This window comes from Diabrotica undecimpunctata, chromosome 1, assembly GCF_040954645.1.
Source record: "Diabrotica undecimpunctata isolate CICGRU chromosome 1, icDiaUnde3, whole genome shotgun sequence".
NCBI lineage: Eukaryota > Metazoa > Arthropoda > Insecta > Coleoptera > Chrysomelidae > Diabrotica > Diabrotica undecimpunctata.
In genome coordinates this window covers 20,196,339-20,210,375 of record NC_092803.1, presented here as the reverse complement: position 1 = coordinate 20,210,375, position 14,037 = coordinate 20,196,339, and the positions used below count along the sequence as shown (strand labels likewise).

At 30.0% G+C, this 14,037-nt stretch overlaps 1 protein-coding gene across 1 annotated transcript; it reads left to right on the top strand.

The window, feature by feature from the left end:
- The first annotated feature begins 1,924 nt into the window (after positions 1-1,924).
- LOC140438016 (protein YIPF6) lies at positions 1,925-5,449 on the top strand. The gene is made up of 7 exons (XM_072527736.1): positions 1,925-2,078; positions 2,131-2,250; positions 2,510-2,588; positions 2,647-2,689; positions 2,999-3,127; positions 5,090-5,247; positions 5,317-5,449. The coding sequence occupies exons 1-7, from the start codon at positions 2,058-2,060 to the stop codon at positions 5,433-5,435; spliced, it is 669 nt and encodes a 222-aa protein (XP_072383837.1). The 5' UTR covers positions 1,925-2,057; the 3' UTR covers positions 5,436-5,449.
- Positions 5,450-14,037: the final 8,588 nt, after the last annotated feature.

Genomic DNA, 14,037 nt, shown 5'->3' with positions numbered 1-14,037 from the left:
CCGGCAATTGTTATTAACAAATAACTTATACAAAAAAGTGATTTCACCGAATTGCTTCGGAATCAATTTTTTTAGGTGTACCTCATCAAAATAAACACTTTTTCTCTCTTGATAATTTTTCGAAAAATGCTTCCTTTTCGAGTTATTTGCATTTTTTTGTTGAAAAAATGCCTTAATTAGTGATTTTTGGGATTTTTTTTTCTAAAAAAGTACTAAATGAATTGCAATTCTACAAATAGCTTTATAATCTTTAAAACGTCGAGTACAAGTTAGAATATTTTGGCAAGGATAATTTTTTTCTATCTTGCTAAAAACGAAATACAATTACAATTTTTCGTAGAACATTTTCCGGTACATGAGCAGAAATACTTTTGTAACATATCTAAACTAGTTTTGCCTTCAAAATAATTAAAATCGAAACAATTATTTTCCATTGTCCAACCATGGGTTAATGGATCAAGAGATGAAATAATATTGTTTTTTGCTTGAATCCATTCATTTATTTGCCACTTTGCTCTTAAGTAATGTTGTAATAATGCTGGTTTCGAAGGTGGTAATTTTTCATTAGATGCATTTTTTTTAGCGCCTACAGCACCTCACCCGCTGTACACGCTTAGCGGGATACTCTCGAAAGGCATATTCGAAATATTTGGGTCCACATTTTTAGCAAGATAGAAACCATTTATCCTTGTCAAAATATTCTAACTTGTACTTGACGGTTTAAAGATTATAAAGCTATTTGTAAAATTGCAATTCATTTAGTAGTTTTTTAGAAAAAAAATCTCAAAAATCACTAATTAAGGCATTTTTCAACAAAAAAATGCAAATAACTCGAAAAGGAAGCATTTTTCGAAAAATTATCAAGAGAAAAAAGGTGTTTATTTTGATGAGATACACCTAAAAAAATTGATTCCGAAGCAATTCGGTGAAATCGCTTTTTTGTATAAGTTATTTGTTAATAACAATTGTCGGCCCACTTGTAAAAATTAAAAAAAAATACATTTCATCTTGGAAAAATATATAGAATCGAATAAAAAAGGTTTGGTGCATTAGAAATGCAAAAAGAATTTTAGTCGGTTGATGCTCTGCTTATAGGGGTAAACCGCTCGCCTATAAATCTCCTCCTGTAATCCTCTATCAATTAAATCGAGGATTTTTTCCTGTATAATTTCTAATCACAAAAGGATAAATAAGACGAAAAGCTCGGGTGCGTTTAGAAAAATATTCCCATGAGATTTTTTTGCATAATCACTTTCATGAGATTTCAAGTCGCCCAGACGAAAAGTTGTTCAAATTTTTGTTTAAACAAATTGTAACAATAAATCAATAAGCCCAAAATACTTATCGGGAAATGGTAGAACAAGGTTTGAACTTCAATTTATGTCCTTGGTGAATTCAAAAATAATATTTTTTACTTGTGTTTTTGAACTTTGAAAATCGCCATTTTCACGTTTTTTTAATTTTAAATTGTTTATACCTAGGAAACGATGAAGTTTACAAAAAAAAATACAATAGATCTATTTTGTTTAGAATGATCCAAAAAATTTATTGTTACAATTTGTTTAAAAAAATTGTTTAAAAACTTTTCGCTTGGGCGACCTCTTGAACTTTATTTTGGGGTATCTCATGAAAGTGAATAATATGCAAAACAATCTCATGGGAATATTTTTCCGAACGAACCCGAGCATTTCGCCTTGTCTAGAAGAAGAGGTAGCAAAAGGAAACGTGAAATATTAGTATAAAAATAAATCTAGACAAGAATAATGTACATCATGTACATCGACTACAAGCACAGCTGAAATAAAAAAATATGAAAAAAAATAATGCATTTCGGCTGTAAGGCTGGTCACCTAATAAGTAGTTACAGGACCAAGAAATTAGAAGCCACATAACATTGACGTTTTTTCTTCCATTGGTGCATTGGTTGACAATATGACAATGAATGAATGACACATACATCATACATAGATTATAGATAAACAAACTGAAATGGCAAATCTTCAATCTTCATCAATTTAGAAATTATTAATGATTACACTAGAATAACCAGCACAAAAATGGATACAGCAAAATTAGAGGTATCTATCAAGATATGACGTTAGTATTTTTATATCTAGGGGTTTGTTTTAGATGTTTGATGAGGGGGAAGAATATGTGGATGGAGAAATGAATATTCCAAAACCAAAAAACACCTCTCAGATAGGAGAGCCGGATTTTAATACTTTAAATGAGCCTATTCGCGATACAATAGTAAGTATGATCAATAAGCATATTTGAAAAATAAAATATCCTGATGTGCAGATCATTTTTATTCATGTCATATAAAAATTGTCCACGTTGGATAGTGGTACTATTTATATACATAGCCAGAATTTTCTTTATTTTTCCAGATACTTTTGTTCTTCTTTAATAGTTAGAGTTTAGTTATCTGTTACTTGACCATACAATCATTTATCTGAGCTTGTGTCTTGCAACACTACTGATCAGAATAATTTTATTTATGTTTCAGTTAAGGGACTTAAAAGCTGTCGGAATAAAATTTGCTTATGTATTGTTCCCAAAGGAGAAGAAGACTTTGTTGAAGGAATGTATGTATTAATCGAAATCAACATTTTTTTCAAATGTACTATATACCTTAATTTTTAGGGGACTTATGGGGACCTTTGCTGTTGTGCACCCTCATGGCTATGTAAGTATGAGTAGTATAAGCCGTAGCAAATAAATATTAGGAATAAATTTAATGAACATGTTGTATTATGCAATATATAAGGAATACATAAGTAGTTTCGAATTCGACTGCAATAGGATGCTATTTTTAAACAATATTATATCATTTTCAGCTATATATGTCTAACTAGTTATGTATTTCTAACCAGTTGTAAATTGTAACTGCTATAAATATATGTGCTGTCATTCAAGAGCTTTTGAATGTCAATATTTGTCTTCCCCAGTATATTTTATGCTGTTGAGTTTGATGAATCTTATGTAATTGTTGTAGGTTCCTCCAAGGCTCAAGTGATGACACAAGCAAAAATGATGGTGGTCCTGAATTTGCACAAGTATTTGTGATTGTATGGATTGGATCCATGATTGTAACATTAAATTCTAAGTTGTTGGGAGGAAACATGTAAGCACAATTTTTTATATACTTACAAATTTATTTTGTTGTTAAAAAAACAATTTATTATACTTGAGTGTATGTATGACATATAGCTATTCATCTTACAAAATTTCATGAACCTGACTCTCTCATTTGGTGACATCAGTCTACTAACAAAACCATGAAATCTGACATTGCTGAAAACATCTAATCATTTTAGTGCATAACTGTTAAAAAATGTCCTACACCAGCCTTGAAAACCCAGTACTGCTATTCGGTTTTACATTTAACACATTATCCTCTGAAACTTAACCCAATTGAAAAGATACAGGCCATTTTAAAAAATGAAGTGGCAGAAAGAAATATCACTTTTAAATTAGCAGATGTTGAAGCATGCCAGAGATGTGGGCAAATATTTGCAGGCATCTTGAAAAATTGTATAAGGTTATTTCAGCTGAGAATTCATTATGGATGAAGCACATTTTTTATCATAAATTTAAAAGATGAGTCTGAAACAGAATTGTCTAAAAGCGATGATGATCATGACTACAACAATGACCTATAAATACAAACTCCAAAATTTGTATCCATTGGTCTAAAATATAAAAAATCATCAGGAAATACCTCCAATTTGTATGCCCACTAGGAAAGGCAGCAAGAATACTGTCAAGAGTGAAGACCATGCATCAAAAAGCAATGCAGTGGCCGATAAAGATAAAACTGAGAATGTAGATGTATTTAATACCACATTTGAGTAAATAATGTTTTAACTTATGTGAATAAATTCTTTTAGACCATCACAAACTGCATCCAAAACTTCTATAAATTTACTTATGGATGATTTGGGGACTCTAAATAAATATTCTAAACTTTTAAGAGTCTCCAGTCTTAGTTTGGCCGGTAGAGCTTCTCTCATATTAGTAGATTTTTTTATTTTAGGGCTAACAAGTTCCAATAAATATTGAAAATAGTGTTCCGACATTCTAAGTAAATTTTTAAAATCTTCAGTACTTGGAGATGTCTCTTCTTTGTTGAATTCACTCACTTGTAAACCATTGTCTTTTTTCCTTTTTCTTGCCAAATTTTTTTGAAATTCTCTCTGCTATCACTACACACATAAGTTGACATGCTTCTGCTAACAAGGTCTGCATATTCGCCACTGAAGCAAATATTTGCCGTGCAAACTCTTCACGAACAAGGCATGACCACAGGCATGCAGTTATTAAGATTCATATACCACTAGTGTGGCTCTTACTCGTGATTCACTGCCCATGTCAACACGGCTTAATGTGGTTTAGGTAAGAGTTTGCAATAGTCACAGCATCCCTTAATAGATGTACTTGCTGATTACACGTACCATTTATACTGCTTACAATTTGCCATGTAAATTTATTTTAATTATCAGATGAGTGATTCTTTCTCCACAAATATTTTTTACCATTTGTGACTTTTAGTTTATATTCTTTCTTCACTTCTTGGTATCTAGATACCCAAAAATCTACTGTTAACCTGACTTATTGTAAAGAGAATGTTTAATCAATGTTTCCATTCCACTACCACTTGGTTATGTTGCCAGTTTCTGATATTGTTATGTAGCTCTTAATTTTTTTTATTGGAAAGCTTGTATTAAAAATATGTAGAAAAGTAGACATAAATGTATCCCACTGCATGTTTACTTCCATTTGATCTATATTCCTTATGAATTCCCAATTCACTTTTATAATATATGAAGTATTTGTATGAGATATGACTATAAGTAAAATGATATAGAAAGTAAAATGAAGTTAAGTAAGGTTATATTGAAGGTTTAAATCATATTGAGGTTTGAGGAATTTATTTTCAGATCTAATTTTAATTTCATTTCTTTTACATTCTTACATTTCTTTTGTTGTTGGGGAGTTTTAAAGAAGAATTTGAACAAAAGATGTAATAAAAGTAACAAAGATACAAAAGATTTTGTAGATACTTAATTTTTGTCTTCTGTTTCAGATCTTTCTTCCAAAGTGTATGTGTTCTAGGATACTGTTTGCTCCCCACGTCAATTGCCCTTATTGTATGTAGAATTCTTTTATTACTTCACCAAATTCCTCTCGTCTTTTTCATAAGATTTGTTGTGTCTATGGTAGGATTCATTTGGGCAACTTACGGTAAGTTGCATTTTAAAATTTGTTGTCAAATTGTCATGTTTTAACAAAATAACATTTTTCTTGTTTTAGCTTCAATGATTTTCTTAGGAGACAGCCAAAAGCCAAATAGGAAGCTATTAGCAGTATACCCAATAGGACTTTTTTATTTTATTATATCATGGTTAGTGATTTCTAAAACAAATACATAATAAGTTATGAAAGACCCTCAGTGTTTTATTGTCTCCTCTAGTAAAACAAACTAGCTTCTTTTATTAACAAAAAGATATCAGTAAATTTTTATTTTTTATTGTATGCAACAGTGAGTGTTTAACTCAACGTCTTCGCCGACCTGCACCGCCTTCGTTTTTTGTTAGAAACAGGAATAATGAGATGGTTAATACCATCGTACCTAATGTTTTCAAAGATTCTATTAAAAGATAGACTATTTCTACTTGTTGTTGGTCTACCAGGTCTAATGAGAAGGTTTCTGAATTTGGTAAGGTAAGTAGTCGCGATTTAACGTTGAAAATTCAAATTAGTTGTCGGTCTTTATAAGTCTTTATAACACTTATAAAGTATCCACGAATTTTGCTCTGCAGCATCAATTAACTAAGTAAGTATAGACTAATACCATTTCTTACTACGAATAATACGGTATCTTGTTAAATCCTCATCCATTCTATCAGTGCCTCCCATAAACTTGTTCCAACAACAACATGTGGGCGAGGAACTTGAACAACTTTTTTCTCAGAATGTGAATAACGTTTTCCTTGTTGAATAGGATACACACAATATGAAGTTGATACCATAGTTTTTTTATCAAGTAAAATACATATCTTGTGGTATTCTGTTCTCTCTTATTGTTCCTGTGACACCATATCATTTTTCTTTTAAATACAACATTAAATTGAATCCAGTAAACGGTTGTCTACATAGATTTGGTAAGGCAGCTTTTGTTGTGGCAAAGTGTCCAACATCGAGATAAGGGGACCGGCTGCCTTGTAATTTTCCCTTGATAGGTCTCAAAATTTACAAGGTAACTAGTTTCGGAGTTAAGGCACCATATTTTATAACCGAATCTTATCGGTTTTTCCCTAATGAATTGTTTACAATTATGGCGACCATAATATTTCACCATCGACTCATCATAATTCATATTTTCAGTTAGTTGATAAAGAACTGTAATTTTTTGATTACTGGTCTCAATTTCCACATTTTATCATTTAAATCCATTTGTGTTGTGACGATAATATATTTTATCGTCTAGAGTACGCCTATGTGTTAAACAAAACATGTTTTTGTTCCGTCTCGAATAGTATAAAAGTCGAAACTGAAAGACAGCTAACCATGGACGTAAAACACAGATGGACTCAGTTATTTACATAAAAATGTGAATCCAAAATTATTTGACTAGGTCACATTCTCAGCACCTTCAAATGTTGTCACGTTTTTTTATTAAAATATCTTATTCACGTATCGCTGAAAATATTACTATATTTATTTTATACTCTACAGGTGCTATCAAACCAAAATAATAATTTATTACTTATATTAATATATTTAATTGTAATTAAAACATCAACTGTGCACATCATTTAATAATAGCGTATAACAGATATCAACCAATTATTTTATATGTAGAAGCACTGAAAACTATTTATTAATGGCAACGGTGTTTACATTTCTCTCTCTTATGGCTCTACGTCAAACTTCAAATGCTGTTCCATGTCATGTCCATGTTTGTTTACTTTTTACCCAAGATGAGGAAAAGTTGTTTTTCGATATTTTGGCTGTATTTTAAGCGATATTTGTAAATAGTGAAATAAACATATTATAATAATGGTCCTACAGTATTGCATTTGCAAAAAAACGAAATATTTACATCCCAATGTCTCATTTAATTTGTAAGTACTGTTTGTTTACATTATTTAAGATGAGGAACTGAGGAAGCCTGTTTGTTTACATTTTAAAATATGTCTTTCATAGGCGTACCATTGGGTTATTCATATTCATTAATGTATTGAACAAGATATTAGTTCATGAAATTAGTATAGACATTTTTCAATTGTAAGTAGACATCATCTAATTAAAAAGATCTGTTTAGTAGCTTTTTAATTTAATATTTCTCATGAATTCAAATAAATTAGTGAAATGAATAAAACTCATTTCTTTTTCTATGTAGGTTTCCAAATAATATTGATTAATGATGAAACTTACTCTAAACTTCAACAGAAAAAACAGTATAAAAACCTTTCAAAAGCATTATTTTTGGTTATTAAAACTTGTAAGGAAGCTGAAAAATATTTCAGATTTTTTAATAAAACTATAAATATCTACAACAGACGAGTTAAAAACCTTATGAATATTTTGATTAATAAAACCATACAAAATGTCCCAAAATCATTTTTTTTTTATTTTATCAATTTTATGTCAAATGCCAGCAAGAGCTTTGGAATGATCAATAAATATTTTTGTAACAGAAACCGGTATTACGAGGAATCTATTCACATTGTATTAAAACAAATTTGTCACAATTTGAAAAAATATGTTTTAATACATTATCAATAAATATAAGTATGTACTTAAATTTGACAAATGTATATTTTTTAATTGTTTTTTTTATCGTAGGATTATTTGATACCTATTAAAAAATTAACTTGAGCTCAACTATATTTTATTGTAATAATTTTAAAGCAAATAAAATTATATTTTATTTTTTCTATAAAAACGTGTTTTTATACATTATTACTACTTCCAATTATTAACGTCTGAATAATTATCCCCGCGAGTAAAAATTCAAGCACGCTTATGCTCATTGAGGAAGTATCACAGTCTATCGATACCCGTTTTACTCCCCTTTTCCCTCTTGTCCAGGAATATCGAAGCTTCAAAACAGTGTGTGTTTAAGGTATCTTATTGCTGTGTCCATCTATGTTTATACGTCATTTGGATGTATATAACATTTGGATCAGTTGGACTTTGACAGTTGGATATGTACATATATATATATATATATATATATATATATATATATATATATATATATATATATATATATATATATATATATATATATATATATATATATATATATATATATATATATATATATATATATATATATATATTGTTATGTTTCTTCTTTCCCAACCAAAAAAAAATAAATAAAAAGATCCATCGGAATAAAATTTTAAGATATCATTATAAACAAAATGTATATAGTAATTTAAGATAAGATTTAGTGTAGATAAGAATAGAAATTTGTTTGGCAAACGACCTTTTTCCGTTTCAAACAAAATTATCAAAAAACCTTTGTTTAGAATTAGAAGACATTTTACCTGTAAGTTAATCTTTTCATTGTTTGTATAGTCGAGTATTAAATGACCATATTCTAATCTTTTGAAATATGTATAAATGATGTATTGAAAAAACCAATTTTAAAGTAAGCTATTTAGTTTTCTCTGAAACCGAAATTAGGCTTTTCCAAAATCATGGTAAACACAATTTGAGCTTTTGATTGGACGGTCGTTTTTAAATGGGAATTTGGGAGTCGATCATGAGACAGGAGAAGTTAGTTATATTTTGGTCATCGAAAGGAAACAGTCGTTTGTCTCAAGATAGGGTGTGGTTCGTGAGTTTGGATACCGGCGTAATGAAAAGAAGTGAATAGTTTGAAGAAGGAGATAACAAGTAGATTAAAAGAGGTCCTTGTATCTACCGTGGGCATTTTATGAAGTATATGTGAAAGTATTCTTACGGCATCAAGTTGACAAAAGGACAAAAGGAGGTCCTGGTGTCATAAATAAGTAGCTGAGTTTGTAGAAGTGAATCAGGTGTTTTTTGTGTAGTCTGCAGGAGGTTTGCAGAGACGTTAAGAAAGAGCCGAGGTGCCAAAAAGGAGAGATCACATCGTTGAGGAGACTGGACTTTTCTGGGTATTTTCCAACATACAACTCAAGAAGAAAACAAGCTGTAAGTGTTTGTACAATTGAATTTTATATCTGTGAAGGATCGTTTTGACATCATAATCATTAGCATTCAAATTTAAGAACTGAGGTTTTGTTAGGCTAATCAAAAGTTTAAAGTTTTGTTGTTTCTTGTTTCAAGTAAAGAAAATTTTAAGTAAAATTGGTTTTCACGTAATATAAATGTATGTAGCTTTATAATCTTATTATTATAAAAATTTGATTTATTTTCTTGTATGCTGATTGATAAGATAACGACAGAATTTAATAATTGTTTTATTCGTTCATATAAAATAAAGAAACGTAAATCTTTGTAATATAATATATTTGTATTCTTATCCTTTCTTCTCCCACCCGATAAAAGACAACTAGAAAATCTTTTGAATCCATCGAACACAGGTAATATAAGGATTATTTTACTTTTGATAACAAATAAGTTATATTTTTTTTTATTGGCTCAATAAACTAAGATTAAAGTCAAAAGAAACAATCATAATAATATATATATATATATATATATATATATATATATATATATATATATATATATATATATATATATATATATTATTGTGATATTTAAAGTCTTGGTGCGCCAAGCAATAATTAGCTAATTAATTTTTTTGATTAATTAAAATTATTTAAATGATATGATTATGACTCTATCACAATTTTTAATTCTTTTATCTCAGGGTTAAATTCGTGCTTCAATATCTATGCTATTACATGTGAAAGGTAAGGTCCAGAGAATACCGGAATAATAAAAAACACATATGATCTAACACTATATATTGAAATAAAAATAATGAAATAATTCACACTCAAAAGTTTTCAATAAACAAATCTCATATAAGGATTCTCAAAATTTTGTTCTCCGTATGTGAACAATCAAAATTAATGGTACAAACAATATTAATTGAAATCTCAAAATCCCAAACTATTCTAACTCTCCTAATCAAATATTTATATCCTTTCCAAATTAAGTGTAAAAATTGTGTTATCAATAAAAAAAAAACTGCAGAAACAAAATATCTCTCTCTGATGATGAGTGGTCCAAATCCTTGTTCCTTGTAGACTATATTATCTCCTCTCAACCGCTCCCTATGTAATCAGCAATCGTACAACAGATTGTTGCAAGTATATCGTCCTTAATGATCTCCTTCAAAAGCACAAATCATTCAAATTATGATAGCCTTTCTCCTCTCGATAAACTGAATCTCTCGTTGGCCCGAGTGAAAAATTGACTCTTGGAATATCTTCTCTTTACGATAAACTGAATCTCTCGTTGGCCTGAACAGTGACTCTTGGAATATAAGTAGAGAAATATGACTTACAATATTTTGTTGTTTCAGCTTCTGTCAGATACACTAACTCCACAAAAACTCACTAACATTCAACACTACTGCTTGCTACATTTCGGGAACCGACAGAGAACAAACACTGTTCTTTCTTGAAGACTTGGAAACCAACTAGCTATATTTTCTCTCTCCTCAATCTAGCTAAACTTTCCTTATCCCACCTTTTTCAATCTCCGCCAATCAAAACTCGTCACAATTCCCCATTTTTTCATTTCGATAACAAACAAATTTTTACCTATAATTATAAAATTTCCTAAAACTTATTTACAAATATTATTTTCTATAATTCTTAAAACTAACAAAAACCTCTTTCTAAAATATCTTCTATTGTCTTTAAACCCTGCACTAATGTATTTGTAAAAACCCGTTTCAATTTGTCTTTTGTTTCACTTAAACTTATGCGGGTCACTTAAGTATAACAAAGAAATGATTGATGTAAAGCTTACATTTTGTTTGGTACAGGTAATTCAAGGATTTAATAACTTTCCTTCTCCGAAATGTTTGTTGGATATTATCCTACTTATCTGAATTATTTTAATGTTTTTGAACTTTGAAATATTTTTAAACAAACCAATATTTTTCTCGATTTTACATATCATAACAAATCCCCGCCATTTGATCTGCCGAAAACTCTTTGTTAAATTTTAAAAATGACAAAAGTTTTCTAGGATCAAATTATTTCACTATGTTATTAAAATCTATTCATGATATTGATAGATGTCGTGAATGTTAAAATACCCCGTATATTGCCTGTCTTTATACGGGATTGGATATATTTTCGTTTTAAATTTTTCCAAGTATTTTCCCTTAAAAGAAAGTTCATAATTTTTAACCACTTGATTTACTTTATTAACAAAATCTCCATGGTTTCCTAAAATCTTCTCTATTTCCTTCTCCATGTTTTTTCCACAATTTATTTTTCTTTCATCCACCTTTTGTTCACATGTGTTCACTGTCCATAATACTTCTTCACAAAATTCTGGATTCTCGTCCATCAATGCCATTTTTTCTTCTGTTTTCTTTTTATCCTCTAATTCCCTTTGGTATTCCGAGCACCATGTTTCTATTCCTTTCATTTCTCTGATGATACCTTCCTTTTCTTCCTGCTTCCATTCTGTTATCGTCGGTTGCCAACAATTCTTCTGTACCTTCTATTTCCTGTTTTTCTCTGGTCTCCATCTTATTTTCCTGCTTTCTTTTCGAACTCTTCTTCTTTTTCTTCCTTCTCCTTTTCTTTTCTGTTAGATCTTGTTCTTGTACTTTCGGTTTATCCTCTACAGTCATAGCGATTTCTTTGCGTTTTTCCTGTGCATTGATCCTTCCAGAATTTGTTTTCCTATCTGTTTGCTTTTCTTCTCCTGTGTTGTCTGGTTCTGCTCTGATTTCCAGTTTATTTTCCGAAAAATTTATGGTGATATCTTTTTTCCTCAATTCATCAATTCCCGCTATCATATCATGATTTAAATCTTCAATCACCACACATTTCATAATATGGAATTTGTTTCCCACTCTTATCTGTACTCCCAAGCCTTCGTTTACTGTCGTCAAATTTTTATTGTTTGCACCCACTAAATCAACCCTAGGAATCTTATACACAAATCTGTCCAAATTTATTTCTTTTACTAGTTTTTTATTGATTAGCGATATCTCCGATCCAGAATCAATCACAATTTTAATCGCTTTATGTTTTATAAATGCATCTAAAAATATTAGATTAGAATTAGAAATTTGTCTGTCGTTTCCTATTGCTACATGATTCATCTCCCTTCTATTTTGTTGTTGGAAGCTCTGGTTATTTCTATCGTCCCTTTGTTCGTTAGTATTCCTATTCGGAGGATTTTGTGCATCTCTATTCCTGTTGTGATTTTCATATGTTCTCTGTTGTGTGTCATTCCTGTTATCGTAATTTTGTTGTCTATTGTAATTATTGTAATTTCTCGGCCTATATTCGTTTGTTGATCTGGGATGTCGGTTTCTCTGGTCATAATTTGATGAATACCTTCTTTCCGCTCCATTATATTGGTCATGTTGTCTTCTATTTCTCATTTCTTTTCTTTTCGCTTCTTTTAATTGAAGGAATTGGCACAAACTATCAATATCTTGATAGTTTCTCAAAATCACGTGATCTTCCAACGTTTCCTCAAAATGTCTGCTGATCATTTCTACCAGCTGTTCGGTAGAATATTTGTATTCTAGATATTTTGAATTGTTATATATCTGCAAAGCATATCTTTCTTCAGATATTCCCATTTTTTCGTGATATTTTCCATTCTGTAGCTCTTGGTTGATTTCTCTCTGTTTATTTTTCCCCCAGAAATAGTTGAGAAATTTATTTTCAAAATCTGTCCACTTTTCAAACTCATCTTCCTTGCTTTCATACCATAACGCTGCTCCTTCTTTCAAATGGTTTCTAATTGTTTCTTTGCAATCGTCAAAATATCTAATATGTTGTAATTTGGTTTTCAAATTTTTAACAAACGGTACTGGGTGTGTTTTCCGAATATCCCCGCCAAATTGTATTTTCGCCTCGCTTGTTCCATGGATGATAACTTCTTTTCTCTCTACCCCTCTTAGTTTAATTTCTGCCATTTGTTTTTCATTTTGCTTTAATCTTCTTTCTACGTCCTTCCTGTCTTCTTGTAGCGCCATTTCAAATTTTTCTTCTAACTGTTCTAATTCCTTTTTCTGGACAATCTTTATTTCCTTCATCGTATTTTGGATATCTTTTATCTCTGTCTCTTGTTTTGCATTCTTTATGGTTATTTCTTCTATCTGTTGTATCAGTTCTTTCTTTATCCCCTTAACACATCCTTTAATTTCTTGTTCATAGTTTTCCAAACGCTGCTCTATATTCCTGTTATTTAGTTCTATTGCTTGTCTTGTTTCCCGTTGGTTTTCTTCCATTGTTAGTGATGTTTCTTGTTGATTTCTATCCATTTTATCCATTTTCTTTGATGTTTCATCCATTTTCTTTGATGTTTCATCCATTTTTTGTGACTGGAGTTGCATTAGTTGTAATATTTTATCTATTCCTGATAGTTCTTTTCTCTCCTCAACTATTGTCACATTTCCTTCATTATCCGATACTTCTTCCAAAATTGTTTCATCTTCTCTGTTATCCTCCTTCCTTTCCTGCATTTTACTTTGTCTCCTTGTGACAGACATGTTGTTACTTTTTGTTATTGTTTTTGTCCCCGCCAAATGTGAAATTTTACAACACTCTATATGTTTCAGAACACGACAATATTTCTCCCCAAATGTATTAAATTTTCACGACAAATATCAAATATGCAATCAGTAAAATTCAAATAATTCAAAATAAATATCAAATGTATGATTGGTAAAGAAAATAAAATCAAATAATTCAATAGCAGTAAATATCCACTAACTACGATCAATCAATAAATCAAATTTATATTCCCTGGAAAATTGTCAAAATACTTTCAAATTCAAATTCCCTCAATGTTATATGTTTTTATCTCTGGATT